The 14,131-nt window shown below is 44.4% G+C and overlaps 2 protein-coding genes and 1 long non-coding RNA gene across 8 annotated transcripts in view; 1 reads left to right on the plus strand and 2 right to left on the minus strand.

The window, feature by feature from the left end:
- Stx3 (syntaxin 3) overlaps positions 1–589 on the minus strand; it is a 54,771-nt gene extending 54,182 nt beyond the window's left edge. For 2 of the 5 annotated variants that reach the window (XM_045134612.1, XM_045134625.1), the window contains exon 1: positions 430–583. In XM_045134612.1, the coding sequence (XP_044990547.1) occupies positions 430–504 (75 nt within the window). In that variant the 5' untranslated portion in view covers positions 505–583. Of the gene's footprint in view, positions 1–296; positions 386–429 lie in introns of those variants that run through there. The other 3 variants (XM_045134643.1, XM_045134653.1, XM_045134632.1) reach the window with 3 other exon arrangements.
- LOC123455035 lies at positions 84–8,973 on the plus strand. Of its 2 annotated transcripts, none has more exons than XR_006633652.1 (4): positions 84–199; positions 4,072–4,174; positions 5,703–5,785; positions 7,928–8,973. It is a non-coding gene; the product is annotated as an uncharacterized LOC123455035 (long non-coding RNA). The 2 variants fall into 2 exon arrangements; XR_006633651.1 differs by having other exon boundaries at positions 130–274.
- Positions 8,974–11,641: 2,668 nt separating this feature from the next.
- Positions 11,642–12,598, minus strand: LOC123458849 (olfactory receptor 10V1-like). The gene has a single exon (XM_045144618.1). It carries the CDS (start codon positions 12,596–12,598, stop codon positions 11,642–11,644), a length of 957 nt encoding a protein of 318 aa, XP_045000553.1.
- Between the last annotated feature and the right edge of the window lie 1,533 nt (positions 12,599–14,131).

Raw genomic sequence — 14,131 nt, forward strand, 5'->3', positions numbered from 1 at the left:
CAGACCCGCCCCTTACCTGGCCGCGCCCCGCGCTCCTCCTTAAAGGGCCCGAGTCCCACGGCCCCGACCCGCGCGTCCCCTCCGGAAGGGCAGGCTCGGCTCGGGGAGACCCCACCCCGCCACCCCCGCCACGCACGGCCGAGGAAAGGAAAGGGGATCTGTGGATCGGCTTCAGGTCCATCTCTTCCCCGCTACCCACGTAAGACGCCGAGCTGCAGACGCCCTGTCCCGCAGACAGCCGGTTCGGAGTCCCTGCGGCTCGGGCGACGTTAGGGTGAGGGACGTGTTCAAATCACCTGGCACTAACAGAGCTTTGTAGCCTTAGGAAATGCTGTCTCTCGGAAGAGCTCCGTTCCCACAGCTATGGAGACGGCACCACGCCGTCCGCTGCTAGCCCTGTGGGAAAGGAGCGATGGGTTCGAAACCTACCGAGTGGGGTGGTTCGATGAAGATGTTTGCATGGGAACCCCTAAGCCCCACCCGCTTCCTACGTGCCGTAGGCATTCTCTGGATTTTAGGAATTTAGGAAAAGATGTACTTCGTCATCCAGTGTTCCATCCGCTCTCCCTCTCTTCCGCGTCCCCGATGGTCTTTTGGGGAGCAAACAACCTATGGAGCGGAGTGGAGCTCAGTAAAGGGAACTAACGAACCGAAGGTTTAATTCTCAGATTCGGACGGGAATCTGACCTATGCATTCAGGTTTAAAGGCGGTAAAGACTCGTCATTCCAGCAGGACTTTGCCCTCCTCTGCCTGCTCTGACTTCACCGGCTGCCATAAAGATAGGGCAGTTTAAACTGGCCCTGCGGCTCCCAGCCCTAATCCTCTCTCTGACCGCACGCAGGCGTCCATCTGCCGCCTCGTTCGCTGGGTGGACCTGCCGGTCTTGATTAACACGACCCCGATGGTCATAAACCCGAAAGGTTAATAAGTCAGAACCAATGCCTCATCTCTTCAAGAGAATTGAGTGTACGAAGACAGAGACAGGAAAAACTCACTTTTGTTGTTACTACTGATAATTGAACCTAGAGCCTTGCACAAGCTTGTCAAGTATGCCACCACTGAGCTATCAAACCCAGGCATATAGATAGACTAGATAGATGATTGATACAGAGAGAGAGAGAGAGAGAGAGAGAGAGAGAGAGAGGATAGATAATAGATTGATGATAGATAGACAGACAGACAGAGACAGACAAAGGCAATATCTCTCTCACTAAATTGCCCAGACAGGCCTTGAACTTGCCATTCTGCCCCAAACTCCCTAGTAGTGGTAACCTCCATTTTTATGATGTACTGTAATCATAATTCCCTCCCAGCATCCTACTTTCTCCCTCCTCTCCTATGCTCTCCACTGAATCCCTTCTTCTTTCAAGATAGCCCCGCTTCTATTTTTTTTTTTTCTTGAGAAAAACTTTTTGTACCAGGCACCAGTCTTTAATATCCCCCACCCTTCAACCCTCTGAAAGCTTGGGTTAGGGAAAGGCCCTCCTCTTCTATTTTTAAAAAATATTTTTATTTATTTATTTGCAAGGAGAGAAAGGCAGAGAATGTGCCCCAGGGCCTCCTGCCACTGTAAACTGTAGACACACATGCCTTTTTGTGCATCTGGCTTTACATGGGTTCTGGGAAATTAAACCCCAGCCATTAGGCTTTGCAAGCAAGTGCCTTTAACCACTGAGCCATCTCTCCAGCCCCCTCCTATTCTTATGTCATCGATTTTTAATTCATATTATGAAGGTCTTGTGTAGGTAGCGTAGCTACTGTGAGATCATGAAGGCAACTGCCCTTCTTCCACGCAGCTTCACCAGAAGACAACAGTGCAAAGCTTCCTTTGGCTCTCACATTCTTTCTGCCCTCTTTCCATAGTGGTCCCTGAGCCTTGGAGGGTGTGGTACAAATGCCTCACTTAGTGCTGAACACTCCGCTGTCATTTCTTCTCAGTACTTGGATGAGTTTTTGAGTCTCCTCAGTAGTCATTGCCATCTTAAAAAAAAAAAAAAAAGAAAGAAAGAAAGAAAGAAAAAGAAAAGAAGAAGCTTCTCTAACCAAAAGTGACAGTAGCTTTAATATGTGGGCATAAAAATAAATATTTAGAGGGCAATCTAGTAAGCAAACTATATTTAGCCAAATGACAGTAACAACATCCCCTCCTAGGGCTTATGACCTCCCCAGCCATAGGCTTTTGATTAGATTTTTAGTACCAGACATGAATTCTCTGCCTTGGAGTGGGCCTCAAATCCAATGGGTGGTTTCCCCCAGAATAGACATGCAAATATTGCACCATTTGGCACATTTTGCCTCACTGGTCTGCCCTAAAATTTGCAGAGTCCACTGCTGGTTAATATCACTGATGAATTTTCTTACCCAACAGGCTGCATAGCACTTTCCAGGATTCCAGCTGAAGTCAAGCTTGATTTCCCAGTGTCTTGCAGCCTGAGCATGTGGTGTTTTTAGCTAAAGGATCTTATCGTCTAGTTCTAGTGGGCAACCAAGAGTCTGTCAATAGCCTATATTGTTTGGGGGGGCATCAGAGGCCTCCCTACCCAGTTACTCACTGAAAGGTATTGCATCCCTGGCACACAGTAAACATTTTTTTAGGTGAACAACTGTAAATTTGAAGTCTAGAAAGGACTACAGTAGTGAGGTAAGGAACCCTTTCCACAGTAACCAAGAAGTTGCCTTCATTCATTCTCAACCTCAACACATACAGGGGGGCTCTGGTTAAAACAGTATTGCTTTCAAAATAATAAAACCATGGTTTACACACAAATATAAACTGATTTTATTTCAAGCATTGGTGAAGGAACTTATCCAGATATAGGACATATAGGCAGCAGGATACTGACATGAAGGCTATTCAATGCAAAATTGCCTGTGGTCAGTGGAAGATCAGGTGCGCTTTCTGAAGATGGGGTTCATTTGCATCTCTATGGACAAGAATTTTTGCATTGTTATAACATTTCTCTAAGTTACAAATTTGGAAAACAGTTACAAGACCACTAAAGGCACAGGCTATTATAAAATTAAATAACCCAGAAAGGTATATTAGATAAGGCCACCATAAGATGCATGCCATAGAACACCCAACTTCCTCCCACCCCCCCTCTCATATTTCTTAGTTTTTAGTCATTTTTAAATGTTGTATTTATTTATTTAAGACGAGGGGAGATAGAAAATGGGCAACCCAGGTCCTCTAGCCACTGCAAACAAACTCCAGATCCATGCACCACCTTGTGCATCTGTCTTATGTGGGTACTGGGGGATCAAACCTGAGTCCTTAGGCTTCTTAAGCAAGTACTTTAACTACTGAGCCATCTATCCAGCCCTTAGTCATTTTTAAAATATTTTTATTTATTTATTTATTTGAGAGAGAGGGAGACAGAACGGGCGCACCAGTGCCTTCAGCCACTGCAAATGAACTCCAGCCACATGTGCCACCTTATGCATCTGGCTTTACATGGGTCATAGGGAATAGAAACTGCTTCCTTCAGCTTTGCAGGCAAGCACCTAAGCATCTTTCCAGTCCAATGATGTTTAAAGTTTTTTTTTTAATTTTTATTTATTTATTTGAGAGCGACAGACACAGAGAGAAGGACAGAGAGAGGGAGGGAGAGAGAATGGGCGCTCCAGGGCTTCCAGCCTCTGCAAACGAACTCCAGACGCGTGCGCCCCCTTGTGCATCTGGCTAACGTGGGACCTGGGGAACCGAGCCTCGAACCGGGGTCCTTAGGCTTCACAGGCAAGCGCTTAACCGCTAAGCCATCTCTCCAGCCCGATGTTTAAAGTTTTAAACATTAAAACAATATTGAATGAAACCTGATAAAACTAATTTTAAAAGATGCCATGGCTGGCAAAATGGCTTAGCAGTTTAATGCACTTTTTTACGAAGCCAGCCATCAGGAAAATACAAAAATAGAATATTTTGACTTGACTGCAAATGGGATACAGGAAACCAGGACCCAGCCCTTTAATACAGTTCTCTGCTGGAAGGTAGTTATTTTAGAATCCAAGACAATTTGAGCTTCTGACTAAATAGGAATCCTAGTCTGCTAATTTCATATTTGTTCTTCCAGGATAGGCAGAAGTTGGGATTCTATCTACCAGTCCTAACATGAAAGTGAAAGAAGTTAAGAAGCTATGGGACAAAAGAACAAGGAGAAAGGCATCTATGGACAGGTGAGAAACATTGATGTGGAACCTAGGTCTCAAAGTAAGCAGACAGTGAGAGTCCCTTGTCTCTGATGAATGTTAATTTTTCTGCCCCTCAGTGGTACTTAGTTTCCCACCAACTCAGCCTTCTTTTTTTTTTTTTAACTTTTTTTTTCAATTTATTTATTTATTTGAGAGCGACAGACACAGACAGAAAGACAGATAGAGGGAGAGAGAGAGAATGGGCGCACCAGGGCTTCCAGCCTCTGCAAACGAACTCCAGACGCGTGCACCCCCTTGTGCATCTGGCTAACGTGGGACCTGGGGAACCCAGCCTCAAACCAGGGTTCTTAGGCTTCACAGGCAAGCGCTTAACCGCCAAGCCATCTCTCCAGCCCAGCTCAGCCTTCTTGTAGCTGTTTCCCAATTTAAAAAATATAGGCTTAACACAATTATTTACATTTTTGGTTATTTCAAATGTGCCAAATCTAATTTTTTTTAAATTTTGAGAGTGTTTGGGTATCTCTGGGCTTCCTACCACTTTGCACATCTGGCTTTTGTGTGTAACAAGGAATCGAACCCAGACCAACAGGCTTTTCAAGCACACTGAACCACTGAGCAATCTCTCCAGCCCTAAATATGCCAACTCTTAAATTCACCTTAAAAACAAACCAGGACACCAGCCAACAATTTAGAGTTTCTACTTTTCTCCCTCTGAGCCTGTTTTCTGTTCCACTCGACAAAAGGACTGAACCTTACTCCATTTCTGTGAAAAAACAGCAGTCTGAAACACAAACATGTATTATCTCTGGATTTTGTGTGACTGAGGGATCCAGGTGCAGCTCATCAGGCTGCATCAGTGTCAAGGTCTCTCTCACCCGCAATCCAGGTCTCTGGGCTCATCTCAAGGTCAGCATGGGGAAGAATCTGCCTCCAAGGTCCTATGTGGGCTGCAGGGTTTAGCTGCTCTAGTGTGACAGAACTGATGACATCAGCCCTCTCTTCCTCACCACATACTCCTCCCACGGGAATGCTCACAGCATGGGAAGTGGCTTCTATCAAAGCAAGAAAGTGAAAGGTAGAGAAAGGAAAGAAAAGCCAGAGGAAAAGAGAGAGATCAATGTTAAAGTGTTGCGTAACTGAATCTCATATGATATTTCATCACTTCTGCCATATTCTCTTATTACAATTCAGTGAGTAGACTCTACACTTTCTCAAGGCAGCAATATTACATGAAGACATGAACCCAGTGACCGCTTAGCACATAGATCATATCTCAAATTAATACCAGAATTATACAATTTCATGCTTTTTTTAAGTTTTATTTATTTGAGAGAGTCAGAGAGAGAGACAGACAGACAGAAAGAGAGACAGAGACAGAAAGAATGGGTATGCCAGGGCCTCCGGCCACTGTAAATGAACTCCAGATCCACCTTGTGCATCTGGCTAACGTGGGTCCTGGGGAATTGAACCAGGATCCTTTGACTTTGCAGTCAAATGCCTTAAGTGCTAAGCCATCCACCATCCCTCCAGCCCCAATTTCATGTTTTAAAAGCTCTCTTCCTCAGATAAAACCTGGACACCCCAACCCTTTCTCCAGGATTCTCCAAGGAAAGCACTTCACTTTCCAAGACTGGGGTAAGTATCCACTAATGTACTTCTATTATCTTAGACATCTCCATTAGATGCTTCCACCCTATAAAATTAGCAGAAAACTCTGATTCTTCACATCTGTTGATTCTGTGAGGGTATCAGCCTTCTCTGTCTGTGGTCACAGGCCTGAACAGATAACCAGATATAGTGGGTATTCAGCATATACCTAATAAGGTCACTAAATAAATCCTCCAGATTGTGGCACTCAAGGTTTTCTTCATATCAAAACTCATTAGTGGAGGCAGGGAGGGCCTGGAGGGATGGCTCAGCAGTTAAAAGTGCTTGCCTACAAAGCCTATGGCCAGGGTTCAATTTCCGAGTACCTACGTAAAGCCAGATGCACTAAGTGGTGCATTCATCTGGAGTTTATTTGCAGTGGCAGCAAGCCCTGGCATGCCTATGCTCATGCTTTCTGTGTCTGCCCCCCCCCATAAACAAATAAATAAATGAGGTATTTAAAAAATAATAAAACTCATTAGGGGGCTGATGAGATGGCTCAGTGATTAAAGGTGCTTGCTTGCAAAGCCTGACAGCCCAGTTCAACTCCTCAGCACCTACATAAAGCCAGACATTAAGTGGCATGTGCATTTGGAGTTTATTTGTAGCTGCAAGAGACCCTGGCATACCCATACATGTGCACACACACAAATTAAAAAAAAAAAACAAGTATTATCTTGAATAAAATAAAACTCATTAGGGCTGGTGAGATGGCTCAGTGGTGAAAGGCACTTGTTTGCAAAGCCTGCTAGCTTGGGTTCTAATCCCCAGCCACCCACATAAAAAGCCAGAAGATGCAAAGTGATACCCAACAGCACCCATGACAATGGGAGGCAGAACCAAGTCAATCCAAGCTTGAGGGCCAGCTAGTCTGACATTCCTGCGCAGTAAGGCACTTCATTTGCAGCATCAAGAGATGGTGTCTCCAACACATAACCTGTCCCCATGAGGAATGCCTGAGACCCCACTAAAGAGAGCTCCTAAGTGGAGTGGGGGCAGGGACAGGGGAAATGATGGTACCAACACATAATCTGTACTAAATATGCCCATAATAAAATTTGCTTTAGAAAAGAGTAAAAAAAAAAAAAAAAGAGATGGTGTCTCAAAGAAGATGGAACACAGATAACTTCGAGTTTGTTCTCTGACTGCCACATACACACACTGCAGTCAATGTGCCCATACACACAATTTTTTTTTTAAATTTTTTCAAGGTATCCCAGGGTGACCTGGAATTCACTATGTATTCTCAGGGTGGCCTCAAATTCACAGCAATCCTCCTGCCTCTGCCTCCCAAATCCCGGGATTAAAGGTGTACATCACCACACGGGCTTAAATAAATATTTTTTTAAAGCTCATTAGTCGCTCTTGTATAAAAAAGGAGAGTGGGGAAGGAGTGATAGCTGGGCTGGTAAGGTGCTTGCCTTGCAAGCATGAAGACCTAAATTCAGATCCTCAGAACGCACTGCACATGGTGGTGTGCACCTGTGATCCAAGCTCTAGGGTAGCAGAGATAGGAAGCTCGTTAGGGTTTCCTGGCTAGTTGGTTTAGCTGAATTGGTGAGCTCCAGGTTCAGTGGGAAGCCTTGTCTCAAAAAATAAAGTGGAAAACAACTGATAAGGACCTCCCACTTCAACCTCTGGCCAGTAGTGCACCCACACACGTATGAACATACGTATACACATGAGCACATACTGCACACACATGCAAAAAAGTAGGGAGTACAGGCTCTTCTTAGAATGGCATACTATGCTTTATGCCTCAGGTTTTCATGTTATTCCCCCAAGACATACAACTCCACCATCAGCCTCACCTGAAACTACCTCTTCTCTGAACCCAAGTCATCCGTTCACAACTTCCACCTCCCTTTGCGTGACATGTCTTTCCCTATGTCATGTCTGGCAAGTTCCTACTCCTACTTCAAAATGGCACCTTCTGAGTTACACCCCAGTGGTCTCTTGTGCAGGTCACCATTTAAAGCACATCCTATGTTGCCTTGTTCCTAGTTAGTTACACATCTATCTCCCTGACTAGGTCTCAAACTGCTGAGAGTAACAATTGGGTGTTAGTTGCTCCCTATGGCTACTGCAAATATTTGGAGAATAAGCCAAAGACTACTTGTCTACTTACAGGTGACCCACCCCCAATACTCCAAGGAGGAAAGAAGACCCTTTCTGGATCCAGGCTCTCAAAATCAGTTGCAATTGTTACTCCATAAGGTTTGAAGGATGATCTTTCTGTCACTGAATTCAGTTCTATATTTGACATACTGTGCTTTATTGATAATGAAATTTTATATTATGTTGCTAAGGTGTTTTCCTTACCAGTCTTCATATACTATCTATCTATGCCTATAAATTTCAATGTAAAATATTTATATCATAGTTTGCTTTGTATTTTCTTACAAACTTCTCAATCCCTGTAACTATACACCTTTACATACTACTCCAAAGATCCTGTGAGGACAGTGCAAAGACTCAGTGAAGAAGCCACCTAGCAAGAAACCTACTGTCATTGCTGACACACAGAAAACAACACTGTTTCTAACAGCATGCTTGAATACATATCAAGGAGCAGATACTCCTAGGGAAGATCGTGTGAAAGGTTCTGGGCTCACTACAGCATAATCCTTCTAATAATTAAAAAAGTCAGCCATGCAGCCTATTTCTCCAGTTAGGTGTTAGAAGGACCATGCTGAATCTTCTACTGTACTTGTATAACTTTCTTTTGCTTTGCTATCTCCCAGTAACTCAGGGAGGGCATCAGTAAGTTAAATTAAATACACATAAGTTTATCTCTCCAAAGGATACTGATTACATATTTACTTGTTAAGTGGCCTTTGATTGTTTTAGTGTCTCTGTGCCTCAATATCCTTATCTGTAAGCAGAGACAACACCAACACATGTCTCATGAGTTTTGTGATGGCAAATGAGTTAGCATAGAAATCACTAATTCCCTTACTCAGTCCCTTGAAAAGATGCCTCTTACTCCGTGATGACTGTACTGCTTTCTCTAAGAACATAAACAATTCTTAAAGGCTTGGAACATTCTAGTCTTTTGTAAACTAAGCAACTCAGGATTCAAAGCCAACCAGCTACTGAATGTTTCAAGGTAGGTCCAGCAGAACAAAATGCTTCCTCGAAAAACCAAAAAATAAAAAATTAAATAAAAAATTAAAACCTCTGGGGCCAAGCGTGGTGGCACATTTAATCCCAGCACTCAGGAAGCAGAGGTGAGAGGAATGCCATCATGAATTTGAGGCCACCCTGAGACTCATAATGAATTCCAAGTCAGCCTGGGCTAGAGTGAGACTCTACCTTAAGAAAGAAAAGAAAAAAAAACTGTGGGGACTAGAGTGTTGGCTTAGCAGATAAGGCATTTGCCTGCAAAGCCTAAGGACCCAGGTTTGATTCCCCAGTACCCACATAAGCCAGATACACAAGGTGATGCATGCATCTGGAGTTTGTTTCCAGTGACTAGAGGCCCTGATATACACCCATCCTCTTTCTATCACCCCCCTCCATATATGTATCTATCTGTCTGTCTCTTTCTCTGTCTCTCAAATTAATTAAATAAATATAAAAAAGGAACTCTAGTCATGGTTTTTGCATCTCTGGCCTGTGTAACTCAAAAACCAAATTTCACATAACACATTAAAATGCAGAAACCCAGGGAAGGGGCTTTTGATTCTTGTGCCTTTCTAGTTTCTCCCTTTCTAAGACTAGGCAGATGTTTCAGTCAGTAAAGCACTTGTTCTGTAAGCATCATGACCTGAGTTTGGATCCCCAGCACCCATGGAAGTGCCAAGTGGAGATTCCTGCCATCCCAGGACTCAGGAGGCAGAGACAGGCAGATCCTTGGGGCAAGCTGGCCAATGAAACTACTATGTTCAGTGAGAGATCATCTCAGTAAATAAGGCAGGAAGCAATCAAGGAAGAAACTGAGTGTTGACCTCTGATCTCCACTCTCACATGCACACACGTGCACTCACACCCATGTGAACACACACACCTTAACTCCCTTGGCTGCTCCTACTCTGAAGCCACGTGGTGCTGTTACTGTGACTCACAGCTTGGAGGGATTGTGGTTTGAGTTGTCAATTTTCCTTAGCATTTTCATACAAAGTAGGAGCTACTTGTTGCCTTTCTACTTCGTATACAGTCTGTAGGATCCAATAAATACATGTTAACTGCCATGTTTAATGCTATTAAATGAATATATATAACCAAATGACCTCTGAGCAGAAAACCTGGTATCTCTAGCCCCATGAAAAGACAGGAAAGCATCAATGTTCTGATATATCATTGCCCTGAGAGAAATGACCATCAGGTAAAATGATTATCATCTCACCAAGAGCCCTTTCCCTTTTCTTGTCTGTCTTCAAGGATTAGCTTTACTTTATGTGACTCCAGATACAAATCAATATTTTGCCTCTTCAACCCCAGAGAAACTCAAAAGAAAACTTGTGTTGGGAACTGTGGCGATGTCTCAGCAGTTAAAGGTTCTTGCTTGCAAAGCTTGCTGGCCCAGGTTCAATTCCCTAGTACCCACATAAAGCCAGATGTGCAAACTGGCACATGCATCCTCTAGAGTTTTCAGTGGCAAAAGGCCCTGGCACCCATTCTCATTCCCTTTCTTTCTCTGCCCCCCCCCACACAAATATATAAAAATGTTTTAAGATAAAGCATTTTTTCTATATTGTGTAAATATAGCAATGACAAACAGAAAGGGGGAATGAGGAGAGAAAGATTGAAAGTGGTGAATAGTGAGGCGAATGAATGCCTTAAAGGAGGACATTTATCAGTTTATGGGCAAATGAATACAGAGCTAGAGATTGAGATGAACAGACATTGGCTCCAAGTAAAATGATAAAAGTAAAAGCAATGAAACTGGAGCTCCAGAACTTTTTCGTGAATCTTTCCACGGGTAAGAAATTTGGATAAAAGATGAAAGATTTTAAAACCTCAGCATGTACACAGTGGGAATCATGAGAAACTGAATGGAATGTTCCCAGTTTGATTCTTGTCTTATTGCTGACTTTGACACTTCCCAGGTGGGCCATGTTTGGAATTAATGAGAACCTAAGTATATGTGAGAAAAGTTGAAGGTAAGACCCATACATTTTATGTGATGTCTGGGATGACAATAAGCACGTTCACTACTGCATCTCCTTTTAGAAATCATAGCTTATCTTCATCTACTATTCAACTATGTCTTTTATTTTCTCCCTTCCTTTCTTTCTTTCTTTCTTTCTTTCTTTCTTTCTTTCTTTCTTTCTTTCTTTCTTTCTTTCTTTCTTTCTTTCTTTCTGGAGGGGTGTTTATTTGAAGCAGAGTCTCGCTCTATCCCAGGCCAACCTGGAATTCACTATGGAGTCTCAGGGTGGCCTGAAACTCATTGTGATCCTCCTACCTCTGCCTCCTGAGTGCTGGGACAAAAGGTGTGTGCCACCACGCCCGGCTAATGTGTCTCTTGATTCTCATGACCAACCAGATCAGAGTATAGTAACTGGAGATTATTTCCATCCCTATTTTTACAAAATGATGAAACTGGGGCAGAGAAAAGAAAACTGACTTTTCAAAAGCAATAACAAAGCTAGGCGTGGTGGCACACGCCTTCAATCCCAGTACTGGGGAGGCAGAGGTAGAAGGATCACTGTGAGTTCGAGGCCACCCTGAGACTCCATAGTGAATGCCAGGTCAGCCTGAGCTAGAATGAGACCCTACCTCAAAAAAAAAAAAATAATAATAATAACAACAGTATAAAACAATGGCCTGCTGGCCCTCATCCTCATTTTGCAGACAGTCTACTGTAACACTCTACCCAGCGATGTCATAGAGGATCACTCACACTGCTCTTTGAGTCTGGAGAAGAGCCAACCCCATTACTGCCCTCTTCAAAGCATCCTTAAGCTCTCTGTTCCTCATGCTGTAGATCAAGGGATTTAGAACAGGGGTGATGAACGTGTAAACCACTGAAATTACCTGGCCCCTCTCAGGAGAGTAGCTGGAGCTGGGGCACAAGTAGATGAGGCTTCCACATCCATACTGGAGGAGGACCACGGTCAGGTGGGAGGAGCAGGTGGAGAAGGCCTTGTGCCTCCCCTCTGCTGAGCGGATCTTTAAGATGGCAGCCACAATGAAGACATAGGAGAGCAGGATGAGGAGGAAGGGGATGGTGAGGACAATGACACTGACCACAAACAGCGTGGCCTCATGGACATGGGTGTCTGCACAGGCCAGTCTCATGACAGGGAGGACATCGCAGTAGAACAAGCTGATTTCTTTACTGCTGCAGAACGGGAGTCGGAAGATGAGCACAGTCAACTGCATGGCCAAGATGAAGCCCAGCAGCAGCGACCCCAGGGCCAGCTGGACACACAGGCGCCAGCTCATGATGAGTGTGTAGCGCAGAGGGTGGCAGATGGCCACAAACCGGTCATAGGCCATGACGGCCAGCAGAATGCAGTCAGCACTGCCCAGGAAGATGAAGAAAAACATCTGGGCACCACAGCCTGGCAGGGAGATGGCCATTCTCTCCACAGACAGGATGCCAGCCAGCGTGAGAGGGGCGATGGTGGACGAGTAGAAGATCTCCAGGCTCGCCAGGTTTGCCAGGAAGAAGTACATCGGGGTGTGCAGGCAGCGATGGATCCAGATGGTGAGGAAAATGGACATGTTCCCACTGAGGCTGACCACATACATGATGAGAAAGAACACAAAGATCATCACCTGCACCTCAGGGAGCCGGGAGAAGGGGCGGAAGTGGAAGAGGAGCCTCCCGGTCTGGTTGGCCTCCTCCATGTGCTTGACGCGGTGGGTCTGCCTGGAGCACAGGTGCTGCCCCTCAGGACAGGCGGGTGTCAGGACCCGCTGCTCCTGCTGGGTGTGCTCTCAACACCTGCCCACACTCGGCCATTGGTGCCTCAGGTCCAGCTGTCTGGACACCCAGACTAAATTCAGCCATGCCTGTAACAGCTTTGCTGCTCTCATCACACTGAAAACATCGGTGATAGCACAAGCTGCTGCTGAGCAGAAAACCTTCTTCCTGTAGGTCAGCCAACTGAAAGCTGGTAAAAGCTGCACTGCATGCAGCCCTATGGAAGACAGAACTCATCAGCTGTGAAAACAGTAGACGCTGGAAGCCTGAAGTTGGGTCAGACAAGCCAAATGATCAAACAGGTGCAATAGTGGCATGTCTGCTCTGTCATTGGACTGGAGGCCCACTCTATGGGAGGGAATACATGCCTGGTACTGAAAACCTAATCAAAAGCCTATGGCACAGGAATTATGAGAGCCTTAGGGGTATAAAGCCTGCTCTTGTCTGGATAAATGCATATCTTATTCTCATCAAACTGCCGGAAACACTACACTTAATGTTCATACCCATGTATTAGTGCTACTCTCACTGTTGGTTAGAGAAGCTCTCTTCAGATGGTGGTAACCACTGGGATGACCCAAAAGGCAACATAGTGCTGAGAAGAAGGGACAGTGGAGTGTTCAGCACAGAAACATCTCTATCACACCCTCCAAGGCTCAGAGTCCATTGTGGAAGAGGTGGCAGAAAGAATGTAAGAGCCAAAGGAAGGGTACCACCCCTTACAATGCAATTTTCCAGAAAGAAATTGGCCTCAATATCCATGACCTTATAGTGCCTAGCAATACCTTCACAAGACCCTCATAATAGGAGAAAAAGACGATGACATAAAAATAAAAGAGAGACTAATGGAGAGAAGGAGGAGCTATGATGGAGAGTGGAGTTGTGAAGGGGAAAGTGGGAGAGGTGAGGAAAATATGGTTTCTTGTCTGTAAGTATGGAAGTTGTCAAAAAAAATTTTTTAAACTCTATCATAATAAAATATAACCAGCACTTTAAGTATTTATAACAGTGGCATTAACAACATCCACATTCTATAACCATTAACTCTACCAGTCCCCAATACTCTAAGCCCGTTATGTATAGTAACTGTTATGTTCTACTTCCAGCCTCTCTAGTGACCTTTCCTGTATATCTACAAAGTTACCTATTCTAGGTTGATAGCTACAAATGGTATCAAACAATATTTTCCAAATGTGTCTTTTTTACTTTTATTTTATCTTCTGACAGATCTGGCTATGTAGTCAGGACTGGTCTTGAACTCACAGTTTTCCTACACTAGCCTTCCCAGAGCTGGAATGACAGGTGAGCACATCACTGCTGAAGTGACACATGTTTCTTTGAATGGACATATGTCTATCAGCCTACTTGATCATGTATGCTAGATAGTTCATGCTTGCCTTCTTGTGTTAGCCGCTATGGAACCCAAACTAGCTGGGTAATGACTGAGCTCTCCTTAG

The sequence above is a fragment of the Jaculus jaculus genome, chromosome 1, assembly GCF_020740685.1.
Source record: "Jaculus jaculus isolate mJacJac1 chromosome 1, mJacJac1.mat.Y.cur, whole genome shotgun sequence".
Taxonomy (NCBI): domain Eukaryota; kingdom Metazoa; phylum Chordata; class Mammalia; order Rodentia; family Dipodidae; genus Jaculus; species Jaculus jaculus.

What these genes read in the sequence shown, in the direction of transcription:
- LOC123458849 (XM_045144618.1), bottom strand. Translation starts at nt 12,598, where the DNA reads ATGGAGGAGGCCAACCAGACCGGGAGGCTCCTCTTCCACTTCCGCCCC.